This window comes from Marmota marmota, unplaced genomic scaffold (assembly GCF_001458135.2).
Source record: "Marmota marmota marmota unplaced genomic scaffold, marMar, whole genome shotgun sequence".
Taxonomy (NCBI): Eukaryota; Metazoa; Chordata; class Mammalia; order Rodentia; family Sciuridae; genus Marmota; species Marmota marmota.
In genome coordinates this window covers 709380-730705 of record NW_026000142.1, presented here as the reverse complement: position 1 = coordinate 730705, position 21326 = coordinate 709380, and the positions used below count along the sequence as shown (strand labels likewise).

Genomic DNA, 21326 nt, shown 5'->3' with positions numbered 1-21326 from the left:
TTAAAAATTGTGAATGAACCCTTATTGATCCTAACTTTAGAAAACTAAATTTTACAATAGGCTTACAAAGCAAGTATTGACATATATCATCTTAGCTTAATATTTTTTTGGATTCTTTTCTTAGGGTGCATTTGAGAAGATCTTTTCTCTTTGGCCATTGTCCAAGTGTTTTGAACTGAAAGGGAATGTATATGAATGGTGGTTCAGATGGCGGTTAGACCGTTATGTATGTATTTACTTTATGATATTTTGCCTTTTCAAATTATACTGTTACAAAATGATTTGGAGATTTTCTGTCTAGTTTTGACTAATTTTAGAATAAAGAAACATTGATTTAGTAAGGCAAAGCAGTCCAAACCCACCTATGTGTGGGTGTATTTATTAGCAGGAAAATGTAAAAATGTTGTCTATGAAGTAAGTGACTTTTGTCTGAGTTATAATTTTAACTTATAGGTGATTCACATATTTATATACACACAAACATACATTTACTAAGTTTCAGTGCATGTCTTAGGTGTTAGTGTGATGAAGTATATATTAAAGATTAAGAAGATGTACTACTGGGCTTCTAAGCCTTAATAATGTAGTTTAAAATCCACTATAACTAGTTATAGTGGGATACTAAACTATGTGATATGGGTTTTACGGTAGATATATGCAAAGAAGAAAAGCAGTGAGTTGAATGAACTTAAGTTCCATGAACTTAATTTTGAAAAATGGTTAAGATTTAACAGGCTGAGAAAATATAGAACATCTAGTACAGCACTGGAAAATACTAAACAATAAATATTATTTCATTCCTCTTTTCTTTCCATCTTTTGACTCTTTTTTCTTCTTTCTGTCCCTTTTTTAAATTGATTTTAAAAAAATGACAACGGAATGCATTACAATTCTTATTACACATATATACCACAATTTTTCATTTCTCTATTTGTATATATAGTATTTTGACACCCAACTCATATCTTCATACGCGTACTTTGGGTAATAATGTCTATCACATTCCACCATCCTTGCTAATCCCCTGCCCCCGAGATTGAGACAGGAGGATTGCAGGTTCAAAGCCAGCCTCAACAACAATTTCTTTTTTCTTTCAACAAGTGTTTTCTTACTATCTATTCTGTGACATTCCTGTTTTTCAGTACCTATGCTCTTTCCGATGTACTTCACTGCATTTCCAAACTGTATAAATAAAAAAATCTTTGCTAAAGTCTCATGGGAGTACTCTACATGATATACCTACCTTAGTCTTTTTGGGTTACCTTAACATCATACCATAGACTGGGTGGCTCATAAACAATTTAAAAATTTGTTTCTCTTGGGAAGTCCAAGATAAGGTGCTGGCAGATTTGGTGTCTGGTGAGGGCCTACTTTTTGTAGACTGCTCTCTTCTAGCTGTGTCCTCATATGATGGAAAAGGCAAAAGGGCCCTATAAGGCATTAATCCCATTCATAAAGGCTCCATCTTCATGACCTTTTCTTTTCTCAAAGGGGCTCCTCCTCCAAAACTATCACATTGTGGATTATGTTTCAACATTTGAATTTGGGAAGGGGGACACAAATATTTGTTCTGTAGTAATAATTCACATTGTCTTTGTGTATGTATGTATGTATGTCTTTTTTAAGACTACATACATACACAAAAAAGTTCATGTTCTTTCTGCTCCAACATTTTTTTCATTCTTATGTGCATATACTCCTTTTTAAAAGAATGATTTGGTGGTATTGTTTTTTATTTGACTAAAAGGATCAGTAAAAAATGTTTTATCATTGTTGGGTATATTTAAATTTTATCATGTTTCTTTAGGAGAGTTTCTTATTACTTTTAATTTTTTAGGGCTGTAGGTATAGATCAGTAGCTTAGGATGCTGGGCTCAATTCCCAATACCAACAAAATTTAAATAAGTAAATTGCCTTTGTTACAATTGCTAACTTTAGAAAACTAAATTTGATTCTAACTTTAGAAAACTAAATTTTAGTTGGGATTTTGAGTAAACATTGAGTGGGATTGCTGAAAATAAACCAGGTTTATCTCTTAGTTTTTTGTTTTGTTTTGTTTTTAATATTTATTTATTTTTATGTGGTGCTGAGGATCAAACCCAGGGCCTCACACGTGCTAGCTGAGCGCTCAACCACTGAGCCACAACCCCAGCCCTTATCTCATAGTTTTGCCAGACATGTTTGCCTGTCTGTTGCTGGTGGTTTCTTAACTATCATCGGCTTTATTTTGTTGTTTAAAGTTTTACTTTTGAAGTTTAGCTTCTTGATAGGAATTCTAAATTTTAAAGCTTTCAACCTACTTACTGTTATTAATATAGTTCTTATTAACCAGATATATTTGCTAGGTTTTGAAAGTATCTATTAAAAACAGATTTTCTCTTTTTCAGGTAGTCTTCCATGGAATGCTGTTTGCTTTTATTTATTTGGCTTTACAGAAGCGTCAAGTACTTTCTGAAGGAAAGGGTGAACCTCTTTTTTCAAACAAAATTTCAAACTTTCTATTGTTTATTTCAGTAGTTTCTTTCTTGGTAAGTTTTAAGATATAATCTTCTCATTTACCAAAATCTTAAGTGGTATAGAAAATGAACTTTAAGATATAGGAACATAATCAGTTATTTTTAATAAGTACATATATACTTTTAAAATTCCATTTTTAACCTTATAGTTTCCAAGTGGCACATAAATTCTAAAAAGAATAATTGAGAGTTCAGTGAAATAGGAGTTTCAAAAGTTATATTCAGTTTGGCAAAAAATATATTATAAAGTGTTTGACATGAAGAGCTCATGTTTGATATCACTGCTTTATGATCATTATTTCCAGAAAAGCACAAATCTCTTTTCCCCTGTTTTCTTGTGTGCACAATAAAGTTAGAATATTGATGAATACACTTGCAGATAGTTGGAACTGTAATGTTTTAAATGAAGAAAACTATTTTAAAATTGTGAGAATTTCCTGTTTAAGAATTACCTATTTTTGTGAACTTATGGGTACATTTTTTTGTTGTAGACCTATTCCATCTGGGCTAGCAGTTGTAAAAACAAAGCAGAGTGCAATGAACTCCACCCATCTGTTTCTGTGGTGCAGGTAATTATCTTGATTTAGGGAAAATTTTACTCCTTAATTTTTTATAACAACATAGTCTTTAGAGATAGAGATTTCAATTCAAATTCCAGAAAATGTAGGGAAGTAACTAAATCTTTTCAAGACCTGCCTTCCTCTGTAATAATAGAGTTATTAAAATCTCTCTCAGAATTGTTGTATTAAACATGTGGAAATCATGTAACTCAGTTTTTGTCACTTAGGAAATGTTAATTCCCAGGCTGGGGATATAGCTCAGTTGGTAGAGTGCTTGCCTTGCATGCATAAGGGCCTGGGTTCAATGCCTAGCACCACCAAAAAAAAAAAGAAAAGTTAATTTCCTTCTCATATAAAAACCTGTCCACAAGAAAATTACACCCTAATAGAGATATGGGTCAGTAAATATTTAACACTTTTTTAATTCATTTAACAATTTTTTTATACTATATGTTAGATATTATACCGGGGATGCGGTGGTTCCCAAATCAGGCATAGTTTTTACCCTCATGGTGCCTGCATTCTTATCATACAGATAGTAATAATATGATAAATACATAAGTCTGAGCATAAATACATAATGCTATAATGGAATATAATAAGGGTATGAGACCTACTTGGAGTTGAGGGGAAGGTGATCAGGAGCCAGGGATGATTTTCCTGGGAAAATTAAACTGAGAATGAAAGGATGAAGGCACAGTGGGAAGCAAAAACTTAGGCCTTGTAGTGGAGGGGATCATGGTATATTCAAGGAACTTGAAGAAAGGGCACTGAGGTTGGAACTCAGAGAGCCAAAATCCAGAAAAGTATGCAATTAGTACAGAGATGAAGACAACTAAAATAAGATCGATATTTTGCAGAGGTATAGCACCTCTAGTAGTAAGTACGTTGTGATTAGTATGGGGATGATTAAGTACAGATTGCTTTGGAAACATGTAGAAGTTCTTTCTAACTTATCTTGACTTCAGAGCAGGGTTCTTAGAGGAAATAGTGTCTAAGTTGAAGTCTGAAAGATGAGTAGACCAACCTAGAGGAGCAGGGAGAGTTCCTGGAGAGTCTTCTCTTAAGTTTTCTTTTCCATACAGAGACTATTTTGTTTTCTTTAAACCTTTGTATACTAAGTGGCACCAAGCAGATGATAGATTTTTCCAAATTCAATTGATAATGAAATTTTATGCTATATTCAAGTAACATTTTCATGACTTCTGTAGACAGTACTAGTAATGCTTTGTATATCATATATCAGCCCCATGACTCACAGGATGGGAGGGAACATTAGCATTACAGTGCACCCATACAGAAGAACATAAGAAAAGCAAAGGGAGAGGGTACCAGCACATAGAATGACACTAATAGAAGCACTCCATCCTCCATATATTCCTATTTTCACAGTTACCATTTTTATGAGAACTTTAATTTCTCCATTGCAGACTAAAAGAATGTACTGAAAACATACATTTTGAAGCAAGCACAAGTTACATTGACTGCTACTTCATATGTATGTATGTATGTATGTGTGTGTATATATATATATATATATATTTATATATATATATTTATATATATATATATTTATATATATATATATATATATTTATTTATTTTTATTTTTTTTAGTTGGATCAATATCGTCTTTATTTCATTTATTTACTTTTATGTGGTGCTGAGGATTGAACCCAGGGCCTCTCACGTACAAGGCGAGCACTCTTCCGCTGAGCCACAACCCTAGCCCAACTGCTACTTCTTTTCAAGAAAATTTGTCCCACATTATAAAAGTCAACAGCATCCAAGTAGCTTCATATACTATAGGTTACATTCTATTCCAGACCATATTTCACTTTTTTTGTTGTTGTGGTGGTGGTGTGGGTGATTGAACCCAGGGGCTTGTGCATGCAAAGCAAGCACTCTACCAACTGAGCTATATCCCAGGCCCCATATTTCACTCTTACTTTAAGGTGTGAACAGATGTATGTATTTGTGTGTGTGTGTGTGTGTATTGAGTGTGTATGTGTGTATTTGTATATCATAGGACATTGTGATTATATGTCACATAAGGATGTGTGTGTGTATAATATATATGTAATATAATATATATACACACACATATATATACATATACATACATATATACTATATATATATAAAATATGAGGGAGCTCCTTTAAAATTTTAAACATATTAAAGGTTTCTAGTATTCTATTGAAACTTATTTCCCTGACCCATCAGAAGGCTTATGTATTAGTCTTGAATTTCAACCTTTTCAGTTTGCCTATAAGTCTGGTTAGAAATTTCAGAAAGGGCTTACCTGTATAACAGGTGATTAACCATAAATAATGTATGTTAAATACTTAGCACAGTACCCAGCAAGTGATAAATCATGGTCAGATTTTAAACATTATCATTATGTTTGTGTTAAAGTAATAAGAAAAAATTTTCAGACCTCACCTTTGTTCTCCATGGTTATTATTTCTTTGAGTTTCTCCCCCAATAACATTCCAAAGAATATGACAAAATGAAAGATTTGAACATACTAAAGAAATGAAATACATCTTGGAAAATAATAGATTACAGACAGAAAGAAGGGAAGAGTCATGTGACTATCTCCACATTTTCTGTCCCTCAGGCTAATGATTTATATGTGTCAATTTTTCTAGTATTTTATATCACAACTTATGTAATATTTTAAATATAATAGTCTATTAAGTAGTTTTATGTTTGAGGATTCTACTTAGGTCTCACCTTTATGATTTTTTTTAACCACTTATGTATACTACCTATACTGTTAATTACCTAATGTTTCTTTAAAGGACTTGCAATGTATGCTGTAGTAAGTACCTCATATAATTTTCTCAACTTAATGGTCACATCACCTTTTCAAAGTTATATGTATATGTGTCAAATTTGAGAACATAAAGAACAAACTTTTTACTAAAAGGAAAAGCTTTATGCAAAATACTTTTTAATAAATATGTTAATGAAATTTACCTGTATGGTTTTTCCTTAGATTTTAGCCTTCATCCTAATAAGGAATATTCCTGGATATGCCCGTTCAGTTTACAGTTCATTTTTTGCTTGGTTTGGAAAAATTTCATTAGAGGTTGGTGCATTCATATTTTGCTTTATGTTTCACAACCAGATATTGTGTATGAGTGTACAATGTGAGTGTGTAGAACTGACACACCTTTTTTAAACCAGAACTATTTTATTTATAAAATTATGAAAAGACTCAGAACTTTAAAAAACATTAAAGTACTTTAGAATATTTTTAAAGCCTTATTTTAAAATGACTAGATGAAGATAATTTCGAAACATTCTTCATGATGTCTTAAGCATTTGAGCACAAACAAGATACTGAGATCAGAAGAGAAAAATACTCATCCAGATATAAATGGGATTTTGATTCGTTGTTCATCTCCATAATTAAACATGTTTCTGTAATTCAGATTATTGATGCTTATCATAATAAAATTTACCTTTATTATGATTGAAAATTGTGGGAAAATATTTAAATTCATTACATTTTTGTGAGATGCATAATATAATATTACCTGTGAAGTCAGTTTAAGTAGATACATACTGCATAGCCTAAGTTTTATTATTTAAAACAGAATGTCTTAAAACAATAGAATTTATATCATAATCAGATTAATTTTAATATTATGAAGTTTATTAAGTTTTAAAGTAGGAAAAATTTGCATTCTCGAGTTAGTCTTCATTTTGTTCAGCTTCACTTGTAAGAAAGAGCATACAGAGGTAGGAATTCTGGAGAGTAAATGGCACTGGACTTTTCAGGGCCAGTATTGAGTAAATTAAGAAAAACTGTGATTTATTCATGGACCCTATGTACATGTCTAACTTCAAATATTTTTTCTCCTAGCTGTTTATTTGTCAGTATCACATATGGCTGGCAGCCGACACAAGGGGTATTTTGGTACTCATACCTGGAAACCCTATGCTCAACATCATTGTCAGCACTTTCATCTTCGTTTGTGTGGCACATGAAATTTCTCAGATCACTAATGATCTTGCACAGATTATTATTCCTAAAGATAACTCATCTCTCTTGAAAAGGTTGGCATGTATAGCTGCGTTTTTTTGTGGACTACCCATCTTATCGTCCATTCAAGATAAATCAAGACATTAGGTTCCTAAAATCTCAAAAAACTTAAAACTCTTCAGGCTTACTTTGTATCTGTCTGGAGAAGAAAAGGATCTATCTGGAAATACAAATGTCTATGTAAATACAAACATGTGGCAAAAGAACAGTTTAGGGATGTCTGTTGAACAGTGTGGTTGTATATATCGGCAGTGTATATACCTGATGTGAAATACTAAGAAAAAATTGATGAACCAGAATGCAACATAGGAGTGCATGTGAAAAGTCTTTTCTACTGGAGCTATTTTCCATTTATAATGATTTTAAGTTAACATATGAAGGCAGGGAAATGATTACCTTTCCAGTACAAAGTGTAGATGATATAATTAGCCTAGTGACACCACTGTTTTGATATTTACTAAATTTGTGGTAATAAGTTTGTCTGTGCCTGTCTTCATTGTGGAACTTCTACTTCATTGAAAACTTTTCTACTCAAGAATGACTTGCAGTATTGTGTTCTTATGTGCAATGACATGGAATGATGAACAGTATGCCTTTAATTTATATGTATTCATGTTCTGCTTGTTCATGTTTGCTGACATGATTTTTGTCCTTACTGTGGTTGTCAGGTATACAAGTCTAAATCTTTGTACCCTTTGTCTCTCAGAATTGTTATAAGGCTCCATGACAGGGTTTTATCTTTGTTGATGTTGTCATTGCTTCTTTTTATAAAAAGGCCAAATTTTCCTTTTCAGTGCAAACATACACCCATTTCTTTTCCTTAAGCTCTAGCAGTGTAATACCAGTTACCCTGTGGTTTAATGTTTTCCCCTCCCTAATTAATTTTTGTATATTATTTCCAATGTTTGGAAAGTTCTTTATAACCATTTTGGTATTTCCTATTATCCCTCCCATTAAAAAAAATATTTATCAGTCTAAACATGTGCAGTAAAGATTCAAGTTGTTATGATGGAGATGTTTGACTGTAGTAGAATTTTAAGTAAACTGGTGACTTGGGCAATAAATAATTTTTGTTTGGTTTTTTTATAAGCTAACTGTTAGAGGTAAATGTTTATTTATCTGTTGTACAGATTTGATTATGATTTTTAATGTTTGAAAGATTGCACTTATTTGCTTTTACTATGTGTGAGGTAAAATATATTTTCTGTTCACAGTATGTAAAAATGTGGAGTAATTTAAACAGTAAATAAACATTCTGTGGATGCTTATTTTTGTATTGGCAAAGGATCAATTAAACTACTTATGTTCATTTTTTTAAAAAGCTCGATCCGTTAATAATTGGTTCAGGTTTCTAATTCATTTCTTTAATTTCAGTGTGCTTTTTCAAACTCATTAAACAGGAATAGATCTCTAAGTTACAGTGAGTAAGGAATAATTTAGTTGTTAGTGCTTGTAAGGATAATCTCTTCTTCTACCAGAAAGTTTAAGCTTCATGGTATATATGTAGTTTTACTTGAAGATTTTTAAAATTTAATTATTATTTCTGTAGCACTGGGTTTATGTGCTACTGATATGTTTCCACTAATTGAGGAATATTTCTTGGACAGAAATGTGTGTTTTTTCCTTTTCTCTCTTCTTCTGCCCTTACTTAATCTTTTGACATTTCCCGGATAGACAATTGTAATGATTCATTGCTCTGCCTCCTAGACTGCAGCCTTATAAGTAGAGAATAGTACAGTTATAAATCAAAAACTTCCAAGTACTGTGATCACATTATTCTTGCTCATGTAGCTTGCCAATGAGTAGAGTGCATTTTAATTTAGCTTGTAAGTTTTATCACCTGAAAAAGATTCTTCCTGATGAAACAATTGAAAAAGAAAGATGACCAGTAACTTACATCTTTCAGTAGTGATTGCCATGTGATTATATATAAGCTTTTCTCTCTTATTTGAACTCAGGCCTAAAACTTAACTGGTAAGCCCTATTTCTTCATCACATGTTCTTATTTAATATACAAAATTATTTTTTTAGGTATAACTATATTTAATAATTAAAATATAGTATATTTATACTTAAAATTATTTAATATGTCTTTATAAGTAAGAGGTTATTGTGGAAGTGGGCACAATGATAAGCATCTGTGTATGGTAAACATCTTAAATTTTTTTCTGCATTGATTTATGTACTGACCAGTTTCTTTACTCAGTCATGAGATTCTTCAAATAAGATGTTTAAAAAATATTTGGATATGCTAAAATTGAGGTAAAAACCACAAAAGTTTCTTCACTTAGGCTTTCTGTAATAAAAATTACATTCAAAAATCAGCCATCTGGCTCCAAAAGGAACTTGCCTGACTCAATTCTACCTGGATCTTTCCTTCTTCCTTGTGCCATACCTTTCCATTTTGTGGATAGCCAGCAGGAGTATTAAAAAGTCAGCCTACACCTAAAATCACTTATTGTACCTCTGAGAAAGATCATATTAGTTGCTTTAGGTGCTGGTAGTAAAATATCATTAACATCTTACTGGTCAGTTGTAATATAAATTAACTATTAAAAATCTTTAAATGGGTGAATTTTTTTCCCCACAAATGTTATATTTCAGGTATCAGCATAGGAAGCTCTTAAGCTTAGGTGTGTCTGTAGATTTTAAAATTTTTTTTAAAACTAAATTGTAAACCATAAGGATGACTAGATGGATATCCATAGGACAGAGGGCAGGGCCTTCATGGCATAGACACTAAATGAAAGTCAGTGTCTCAAAGAATGTTTGCAGTTTCTAGGAGAATGCCCTTCTTTCTTTAAATTTGTACTTTTATCAATCTAGCAAATCTTGGGACAACCAAGTTAAAGATTTTTCTGCTGAACAATATTAAATTGCTATTTGCTCTTATTTTTTTACCTACAAAATTGATGTTTTAGTCAGCTTTTTGCTGCCATCACCAAAAGACATGACAAGAACAAGAGGAGGAAAAGTGTATTTTGGGGCTTATGGTTTCAGGGGTGTCAGTCCATAGATGGTTGACCTCACCGTTCTGGGCCCAAGGTGAGGCAGAACATCATGGTGAAAGAGAGTGGCAGATAAAACTGGCTCAGGACATCACACCAGGGAGCAGAGTAAAAACTCCCCTCACTACTGACAAAATATAAACCCTATGAGCATGCCCCTACTGACCCTCCTCCAGGGACACACGAACATCCAGTTGATCCCTATCAGAGGATTAATGCACCAATTAGGTCAAGGCTCTCATAACCCAATCATTTCACCTCTAAACTTTCATACATTGTCTCACAGAGGAGGTTTTGGGGGACACCTTATATCTAAACCATAACAGACAGTTTCATATGTTCCAACCTAATAGCTTCTCTTGCTTAAAAAAAGAAGAAAAGAAACTTGATTCATTACCTGAAAAGTTGGTATTAACAACTATTTCAAATATTGTAAATCTTAACTTTGGTTATATTTAGGATAGTTTCAAAGATTGACAAAAACTTATGACATTCATTTTTGAAAAGCACTTTTAAATATTTTTCTTTTAACAAAATTCCTTCTAGTATCTTATAGAAATAGAAATAGAAAATTTTCTTAAAAGGTACATTAATAAAGTAGTAGTATGAAAGGCAATTTTTTTCAAAAGTTGAGAGCATTATAAGCTATAAAACAGATTAGAAATAATTTATCTAGGGGCTGGGGATGTGGCTTAAGCGGTAGCGAGCTTGCCTGGCATGCGTGCAGCCCGGGTTCGATCCTCAGCACCACATACAAACAAAGATGTTGTGTCTGCCGCACACTAATAAATAAATATTTTTTAAAAAATAAATAAATAAGTAAATTGCTGGGGGGTCTCACTACTTGCTGAGGCTGGCCTTGAATTCTTGATGCTCTTGCATCAGCCTTAAAAAAAAAAAAAAGAAAGAATTTATCTAAATCCTATTTATAATATAATTTTAAAATATTCTGGAGAATAAAAATGAAATAGAGCAACATTTTAAAAGGTATTGGTTACCCAGAAGTTGTTTTTATCTTTTGTAATTTATAATCTCCATACGTAAAGATAATTATAATTTTGTTAATTTTCAGCTTTTTGTATTAGCTTTTATATCATTGATATCTAGTAGTAACTATTAAAACACATTTAAAAGAATTTTCTAATGAAAATTGCTAAAAAATATTGTTCTCATAAAAATATTGGGTTTTTTCTCTTTTTTTTTTTTCTAATTCTAGAACTATCACAGGTTGGTAACTTGTAATCTCCAATGACAATAATAAAGCCAGTTCTTAGCTAATGGCCAACACTCTCCATATTATCACCTATCTCTTCTTAATAAGAATATCAGCTCACCGTAGACAATACTGCTTTTCCCCTTCTTAGTTTTCACTCTTTTTATCTGCCTAAATCAATCTGATTTTTAAAAATATTTTTTAGTTGTAGATGAGCACAATATCTATTTATTTAAATATTTATTTTTATGTAGTGCTGAGGATCAACCCAGTGCCTCATGCATGCAAGGCAAGTACTCTACCACTGAGCTACAACCCCAGCCCAAATCCAACTTATTTTTAAAAGTTGAATTTAAACTTTGTTTACATAATCAGCTTTTTTGCTGCTGTGTCTAAAAGACCCAACCAACACTATCGTAGAAGAGGAAGTTTATTTGGGGGCTCACAGTTACAGAGATCTTAGAAGACAGCCAGCTCCATTCCTTGGGACTCCAGGTGAGGTGGAACATATGGAGGAAGAGTGTGGTGGAGGGAAATGGCTCACATGGCGATCAGAAAGCAGAGAGAAGGATCTCCACTTGCCAGATACAAATATGAACCCCCAAAGCCACATACCTAATGCCCCACCTCCAGCTAAATCCCACCTGCCTCCAGTTACCATTCAGTTAATCCCATCAGATAATTGATTCACTGATTGGGTTAAGGCTCTCTCATATCCCAGTCATTTATTCTCTGAACCTTCTTGCATTGTCTTATGTGAGCTTTTAGGAGACACCTCACATCCAAACAATAACAAACTTCATCTCTGTGAAACCAAGTACTGAATCATCTTTTAAACTATTCTAACATTAATCATCTGGTCCCTTATTTTGTCCTATCTTCCATTCCTTAAGTAAGGTTGCAACTCCAGGGTAAAGATAGTATGGACACAGTAAGGTGCTGTCCACAAAGTAAATATAGAAAGAAAGCTTTGATAATGAACTAAGAAGTTCTGAATTCATTTTTCCCATCTTAAAAACAAAATTCCTCTTTGCCCCTTGTGTTCCCAAAGGAATGCTGTTTTCAAGATCAACATTGAGAACGTACATTGCTAAATCCAACAATCATTTCTAGTTGTTATGCTACTTGACTCATGAGCAGTATTTAACAGTTGATGTATTGCCTCCTCTTCCAAGCATTTCTTTGCCATGCTTCCATGACAACCCCATTTTTATTTATTTCTGCCCTGATAGGAGATAGCCATTCCTTCAGTCTCTTCATACCCCCTATCTCCAAACTGGAATTCCCAAGGCTCAGTCCTCAGATTTCTACCCATACCCATTCCTTAAGTGATGTCAACTAATCAGGTGACTTTAAATATCATCTCTGTGCTTATGACTACCAATTCTATATAACCTGAATCTTTTCCCCCAAATTCAGCCTCACCTCCACCTGCTTACTTTATCCCATCTGAATAGCTAAAGGACATCTCATGTGTAAGAAGCCTGAATACAAACCCCTAATATTCCTATTACTGTCCCCACAAAAACAGACAAATAAAAGCTCCCACAGTCTTTCCCATCTTAGCAAATAGCAACTACATAGTTTAGACAAAAGATTGAAGGGTCATTTTTATGCCTTTTTTCGCACACCCCCATGCCTTGGGCTAAATAGTCTTTCCAGCTTCCTTTTCACAGTGTATCCATATTTAGCAACATTTCATTACCTCCAATGTGATCATTTTGTTCCAAAACAGTATCAACTGTTGTTTCTTGGATTAATGTCCATAGCTGACATACCTAACAGTTGGTTTGATTTTTAATTTTCCATCTCCCTCCTTTACAATGTGTATTTCTAAGGACAAGAATCTTTCTGTTTCATTCTACTATAGTATCCCTGGCTGCTTTAACAATGCTTCTCTCAGTTACCATTTCCTGAATTAGTGAATTGATGAATGCTGTAAAACCATTCCACTTACTAACCCCAGTTTTTGAAGCTGCTAGACAGCCCTGCATTTGATGAGACATTTGGAAAAAAAAAATTCTTTTGGGATATGGACAAAAGGCTAAAGATATATTCTATTTGGCTGTCATAAAAATATAATTTAATATATAATATAACCCCAATAAAGTGGGGTCTTTCTACTCAATGGCAAATGCCTGTCATAGCAAAGCACCAGCCATACCAGGTAGAGCGTAACTCGCCCTCACTATGGTTCCTGACATTTCCTTTTTTCTCACTTTCTATTGGGGTCAAATGTGAGGTGTCATTTGTTATTGTACTTCACTAATTTTTTTCTTGTAGTAGTGAATTATTTCTTTGACTCAATTATCTGTTAAAGTAAGAAGATGAAAAAGTAAATCAAGAAAGCCATGAGAGGTAGGGTTGTGGCTCACCTACCATGTGAGGCCCTGGGTTCGATCCGCAGCACCACATACATACATACATACATACATACATAAATGTTTAAAAATTAAAAAGAAAGCCATGAATTTAAAAGAGAGACTACATTTGTGTGTGTGTTGGGGGGGTAAGTAAAAAGTTATTGCTCTATGCAACCAATTCTTTGACAGGACATCATTGTGTCTCTTAGCAAAGTGCCTATACATAAATAGTAGGTACTCAGAATATTTGTTGAATGAATGAATAAAGTGTGTTTTCCTTCTGGGCAAGATCACAATATAAATAAAACATGATTCTTACAATTAAAAAAAAATTCTCCTGACAAAGGAAGGCCCAGGGCTGGATGGTTTCTCCACTGTGTTCTACCTAAGTTTTAAAGAACACCAATTCTTCTCAAATAATTCCAAAAAACTGAAAGGTAGGGAACTACCATACTCATTCTAGGAGGCAAGCATTACCATGACACCAAAACCAGATGACAACAAAAAAGGAAAACTATGACCAATATTCCTGATGAACACAGACACAAAAATTCTCAAAAAACTACTAGTAAATCAAATCCAACAGCATATCAAAAAGATCATTCACCATGGTATTTATAAATAATATCAACAGAATGATGGATAAAAATCATATTTCAAAAGATGCAGAAAAAGCATTTGATAAAATTCAACACTTCTTCATGATAAAACCCTGACCAAATTATATATATGAAATACTTCAAAATATTAGCTACAATTAGGCAAGAGAAAGAAAAAAAGGCATACAAGCAGAATAGGGGAGAAGTAAAATTATCACTGTTTGCATATATGATTATATAATTGAAAAATTAAGGACTCACTCCACCAAAAAAACTGGTAAACAAATTTAGTAAACTTGCAGGATGTAAAATCAAGCTATAATTAGTATCATTTTTATATAATAATGAATTGGCTGAGAAAGAAATTATTAAATCCAACCTGAACACAATAGCTATTAAATAAATAAATACCTAAGAATAAACTTAACCAAGGAAATGATTCTTACAATAAAAATTACAAAACACTGATGAAAGAAATTGCACATACACTTATAAAGAAAAGACATCTCACATTCATTTATTAGAAGAATACCAAATGTCTACATAACTCAAAGTGATTTACAGATTCAATGCAATTCTCAAAATACCAATGATATTCTTCATAGAAGTAGCAAAAACAATCCCAAGGTTCATATGAAAGCAAAAAAGACCCCCCAAAATAGCCCAAATAATCTTAAGCAAAAAGAACTAAACTGGAGGCTGGCAATTCTAGATTTCAAGACATTCTACAGATCTACAGTGATCAAAACTGCATGGTACTGGTAATAAAAAGTAGATACAGTTCCTAGGAATGATATAACTGGATGGTTCTTGAGAACATATATAAACTAAAAAATTCTACATTTAGTGGAAAGAAACCCAACTTTATAGTGTCTAGAAATTTGCCCATTTATTTTACATTTTCCAACTTGTGAACATATGGTTGTCCATAAAGGCCCAATGATCCTTTGTATTCTTGTGTTATCAAGTGTGATATCTGTTTTCATCTCTGATTTTATTTGTTTAGGTCTTCTCTGTTTTTTCCTGGTTTGTCTAAGTTTTGGGTTGTCAATTTTTGTTTATCTTTTAAAAACCTAACTCATTTGTTTATTTGTATCTTGACTTTATTCATTTCTGCTCTGATCTTTTTTATTGCTTTCACTAATTTAGGGGTTGGTTTGCATTTTTCTTGTTCCTTGATTTGCATCATTAAGCTGTTTGTTTATTTATTTATTTATTCAATATAAGAGCTTATTACCAAGAACTGCCCTCTTAGTACTGCTTTTGCTGTATTCCATAAGTTTTGGTATGTTGTGTTTCCATTTTCATTTGTTTTAAGAAATTTTCTAATTTTTCTTTTAATTTCCTTGATGACTCATTGATTGTTCTACAACTTGTTGTTTAGTCTTCATGTATTTGTGTAATTTCTTAAGTTTCTTTAGTTGTTGGTTTCTAGTTTTATTTCATTGTATTCTAGAAAGATACATGCTATGACTCAAGTATTCAAATTTGTTGAGACTGTTTTGTGGCCTAAATACACAGTCTATTCTAAGACTGTTCTTTGTGTTAATGAGAAGGATGTGTATTTTACAGCTGTTGAATCAAATGTTTTGTAAATGTTTAGGTCCATTTGGTGTATAGTATTGTTTAACCCTGAATTTCTGTATTGATTTATTTTTGTCTGAATGAACTGTTCATTGATGAAAGTGGGTTTTGAAGTCCCATTATTGTCGTATTGAAGTCTTTCTCTCCCATTTGATCTAATGTTTCCTTTATAAAATTTGGTGCTTCATCATTAGGTACATACACATTAATAATCATATCTTCTTATTAAACGAATCCTTTGATCATTATATAGTGATCTTCTCTGTCTCTTTTTATAGTTTTTGTCTTAAAATTTATTTTGATAGAAGAGTATCTATCCTGCTCACTTTTGTTTTCTATTTGCGTGTGCTGGTTTTTTTTTTTTTTTTTTTACAATTTTGCGCTTACAGTCTGTGTGTGAAGTGAGTTTCTTACAAGGAACATTTCTCTGGGTCTTAGTTTTCTAATCCATTCAGCCAGCCTGTATTTTTTCAGTTGGGGAACTTAGTCCATTTACATTCCAGTTTATTATTGATTAAAAGACTCTTATTATTTTATTAATTTTCTCTAGTTTTTTTTTTTTTAAATATCTTGTGTTGTTTTTTCCTCTTGCTCATTTTTTTCTGGTTTGGTTTTACTGTATTGATAAGATTTGATTCTTTTTTTTTTTTTCTCTTTAGTGTGTCTGCTCTTCTTGTGCATTTTATACTTTTGTTTTCATGATGGTAGTTATCTTTCTTTCATTTTTGAATGTAGGACTCCCTGAAGCATCTTTTGTAGGGCTGTCTGGTGGTTATGAATCCTCTCAGTTTTACTTCAATTCTACAGTGTTCTGCTGTGAGAATGTTTTCTGGTCAAGTACCATATGGACCTCTTAGGTCTGGACCTGGACCATATCTTTCCCAAGTTGGGAAAGTTTTCAGATGTTAATTTATTGAAAGATTTTCTAACTCTTTTCTCATCAGATTCTGGAACTCCCCAAATTTGACCATTTGTTTAATGGCATCCCATAACTGAGTCTCAGAGGCTGCCTTCACTTTTTTATTTAAATTTTTTTTTTTTGTCTGACTGGGATATTTCAAAAGACTTGTTTCCAACTTCTGATAGTTTTTTTTCTGCTCAATTTAGTCTGTCATTGAAGCTTTTAGCTGTATTTTTTTAATATCACTTATTGAGTTCATTTCCATGATTTCTGTTTGGTTCTTGTTCACAATCTCTGTGCTAAATTTCTCATTCATATCATAAATTTTTTTCCTACTTCATTGAACTGTCTCTTATCTCTCATTGAATTTTCTTATCATTCTTGTCAATTTCTAAACAAGCATTTCCTCAATCCCCTTTTCTTTGGGGTCTTTTGCTAAAAAGTTATTATGTTCCTTGGAGCCATCATGTTATCTTGATTTTCATACCTCTTGTATCCCCACGTTGATACTTGTGCATTGGTGGGTTAGTTGTTTCTATCACTTTTAAGGGGTAGCTATTGTAGTAAAAGCCTTTTCTTCTGAATATGCATCTTTGGATGTCAATTGGGCAGGCCACTTTACTTTTTACTTTTGCTTCCAGTTAGACACCATGATATGGTCTCCCTGTAGTTTCTTCAGCTGTAGCTGATGATGGCAGAAACAGGGATTTTAGATGCATGCTCCCAATTCCATTGCTGATGTACAGACCAGCAGCACCCAGCAACAGGGGCAGGGTGCAGGCACAGGGGCACTCACCCTCAATTCCAGCATCCAATCACAGGCCAGAAATGAGGCTGTTGGGTTTTTTGTTTATTTGGGATTGGGTTTTAATTATTTTCTTCATTTTATTTTCTTTCTGCCTCCATAAGTTCTTGATTTTTTACTCAATTTTTTTTTCATAAAATCAAGTAAAACAAGCCGGTACTTGTTTTATTTTGTTTAATAAGCCATCCAAAGAAGGAATGTGTCCTTTTTGTGAGATAAGACTAGAAGATAATTAATATTCTGAGTAGCAAGAGATTTGGGGAGTGGGGTTGTTTTGTCTTTCAGGGGGTGGGTAACTCAGGAGAAAATAGTGGGTTATTTCTAGTATAGAGAGAAAACAGGAACTAAATTAGAACTAAGAATTTGCCATTGATTTTCTTGCCTCCTTGCATCTTGTGCCCACCTTAAGACGCTGGCATTAGAAAAAGTGATAGAAGAAGCATTTTGTTGAAGTTTGAGGGATTCATCACTTCCAAAGTGCATGCATGTGCAAAGGAAATGGAAGAGAAGCTTTTTCTCAGAGACTGTAAAATTTAAAGTGGAAACTCTGAAGAGGTGATATATGGGTAAGAATATTCTGGGAGAAGTTTAATGGAGTAATGGGAATGGTAGACATACAATTGGATATTTATACACATTATTAAGTTACAGTCATATCAAGATGAAATGGATACAAGAATACACACACACACTCAGAGAAAGAAAGGAAGCCTGGGAATGGATTTTATTATAAAAGATATTAAAATAAGGTAACAGCTTTGTTTTACATTATAGGGGAAAGATAGAAATATTCTTTAAATAGTCCCGGGACAATTGCTTAATTATGGGGGTAAGAAGATTAGATTCCCATTGTTATTCTTTATATCAAAAGAAATGAAAATGATTAATGGGTTTGAAGATATGTAAAATAAGACATAGAAAATGTAAGTGAATATCTCATTTCTAGATGAGAAATAGTCCATTAAGAACAAATCAAAAGGTAAAAACAGAATTGCTACATTCCATTACATGAAAATTTAAAACTTGAGCATGCCAGGAGACATAAATAGAAAAAAAAATACAACCTGGAAAATTTTATCATATGGATATTTAACAAAAAATTAATATCCTGAGTATATAGAGAGATCTTATGATTCAGAAATACCAGGATGTTTTCCAAATTTCAGTTGGTTCCTAATTTTATACAAAAAGGTCACTTCATTCAGATACCTTGATGTATATTTCGCAAATAATTTAACTTGGAAGAACGTCAAGAAACCAGAGTACCAAAGCTAGGCTTTCTAAGGATAATTTTTGGGAATCAGGAAAAAGGGGACAAATTTTCTTAATGGCCACTATGTTATGCCTTCCTAAACATTTTCCAGTCTAAAATCAATTAAGAGTGGGTTTTACTGAGTAGGAATTTGGAAACTAAGTGGCCCATCTGTCTGTGTAAGAGCATGAATTCAATTTTTTTTCCTCTAAAGAGAATTTTGGCCTAACTGTAGAGAGTTATATTCTTAAGTTTCCCCAAAAGATGTCACTCCTACACCATCCAGTGTCCCGCTGAGACCACTCTTTTTTTAGAACCCCAAGATACTTGAACTCTAGCTATAAGACATCCATTACTGAACCACAGCTAGCTAATATTTATCATCAATGAGATTAATTGTGTCAAAAACTTTATAATGGACTGTTAAAAATTTGCTTTCTATTACTTCCTCAGATTCTTTAAAATATACCCCAGAATTAAACACCTAGCAAAGATCACCTGGACAATAATTTCCCTCCTTACCCCTGAATTCTCTTGAATTTGAAGTCATTGATCAGAATTGGAGGACATTCTACAAGAGTTCTATGAAATTAGTCATTGTGTCAACTGTAAGAATATTGTTGGTTATGTTACACAATGAGCTCTTTTTGTGGACTTCCCATTATTTCATTCTGGCCATATTGGAGTATTTGTGCTTCTTCTGAGTTTGCTACCATGTTCTGGACACTGTGACTTGGCTTTTTATTTTTGCTGATAAAAACTTAAGATAAATTTGTGCTTTATCCCCAAATCCAGGACACTTTGGTATTCATTATTTATATTAGCATTGTTCTCAGTTTTTTTTTCCTTTCCTACTTCAGATGATGTTGTCTGATTATAGTTTGCCTTGACCTATAAACTGCTTTACATCCTTTCTTGAAATTAAATGTCTTCAGACCACACCAGCCAGGATGAGTAATAGAGTCATATTATACAAATAGTACTAATTTCACCTTAGTGCTCATGCTTAGACACTTAGTAACTTATCTCCCCATTATTCTTCCTGCTGGCTCCTAAAATGTCTCCATAGCAGATATTCAGCTTTCTGCAATTCTCTTTATAAAAATAAGGCTGTTCATTTCATGTATTCCTTCCTTCTCAGCCAATATTATTTTCCTTTTTTTTCTTAAGATTATAAAAAATTCTAGTAGTATCTATTCCTATTTCTCCCCAAATTGCCAATTCTGTTTCACTTTTTTAAGGTTGCTGCTCTGAGGACCCAGTGCCAGGCTACAGCCTCAAGATGGTGGTACACACTTGCCCTCAGTACAAAGCTGTAACCTCCTCTGAGGATATTTGCTTCTTACTGCCACTTTGTCATGCTACTGCCCGGGAAGTGGCTCACTTTAGACCATGAGTCAGATGCGCTCTCTCCACTGGAATGTCTTCTCAGCTGCCTGTATTTCTTGTATGCCAGGGGATGCCAGAGGATTGAGGGAAAATGCTGTTTCTTGTGGCTTAGTTTTCCAGGCCCTTCAGAAAAATAGGAGACACTGTAACAACCTGATGTGATGGTGTGATGGTACTTAGAAGGAGGAAGGTCTTCCTCTCACTTAAGCCTTACCCTATACATGGCAACCTTTGGAGAAATGGCAATATTACTTATAGGGGAGCTCAAATTTATAAATTTCCAATCTATGATCTGTGGCAAAATGGGCAGCTACCAATGGCAGCGAAGGGAAGAGTAAGAAGTAACGTGGAACTCAAAGGTGTTGAGTAGACCACTCAAAAGGGTAGACTATTTCTCTCCTTATCCCCTTTTCCAAGTACACTAAAAAGAAGCAATATTAAAGAGGCCTCTTCTATGCATAAGTCAAGAAAGAATACAGTACTGAATATAATATTGAAGCTCAGGGACATTCATATATTGGAAAGCAATTTTTTGAAGAAAAACAATTTTAGTTTTGGTGCCAATGGGAGAATCAAACTTAAGTTATTTGCAGTTTTTTAATTGTTTTTCTTAGTACAATGCCTGTTCGTTTCCTTTATCTTTTTGTACTATAAAGGCTTATCTTGGTGATCTATAACCATTCTTTGTATAATAAGTATGACAACCTTTAGTCTGATTTTGCACATAACATTTCATTTCCCAGTTGCTGTTTCTTATCTCTTATCATGAATAATTTTAACTTCTTACATAAATTTTAATTTTTAAAAATCAAATCCATACATGTTTTCTGTTTTTGCACAGCCCTTTCCTACTTAAGGCCCTTCTAAAAGCTGGCTTCTTTTTTTAGCCCTTGGTGTATAGCCAGAGAAGTTTCCTTAGGTGTGGATGGTGTTGCTTCCAGAATTTGAAGCAGATTCCCATGCTCTAGGCGCTTCCTTCTTTGTAGTAGATGATACAAGTTGCAGCAATGTGGGGTTGGTTGGGGTTTGCTTGTTGTTATTATTGTTTTTTGTGCACATGTCTGTGCACACTCCTGACT

The 21326-nt window shown here is 33.2% G+C and overlaps 1 protein-coding gene across 3 annotated transcripts in view; it reads left to right on the top strand.

The window, feature by feature from the left end:
• Positions 1–8468, top strand: part of Casd1 (CAS1 domain containing 1) — a 35260-nt gene extending 26792 nt beyond the window's left edge. For all 3 annotated transcript variants that reach the window (XM_015488229.2, XM_048785958.1, XM_048785959.1), the window contains 5 exons: positions 125–226; positions 2388–2528; positions 3008–3085; positions 6081–6173; positions 6954–8468. In XM_015488229.2, the coding sequence (XP_015343715.1) occupies positions 125–226; positions 2388–2528; positions 3008–3085; positions 6081–6173; positions 6954–7220 (681 nt within the window). In that variant the 3' untranslated portion in view covers positions 7221–8468. The remainder of the gene's footprint in view (positions 1–124; positions 227–2387; positions 2529–3007; positions 3086–6080; positions 6174–6953) is intronic.
• Positions 8469–21326: the final 12858 nt, after the last annotated feature.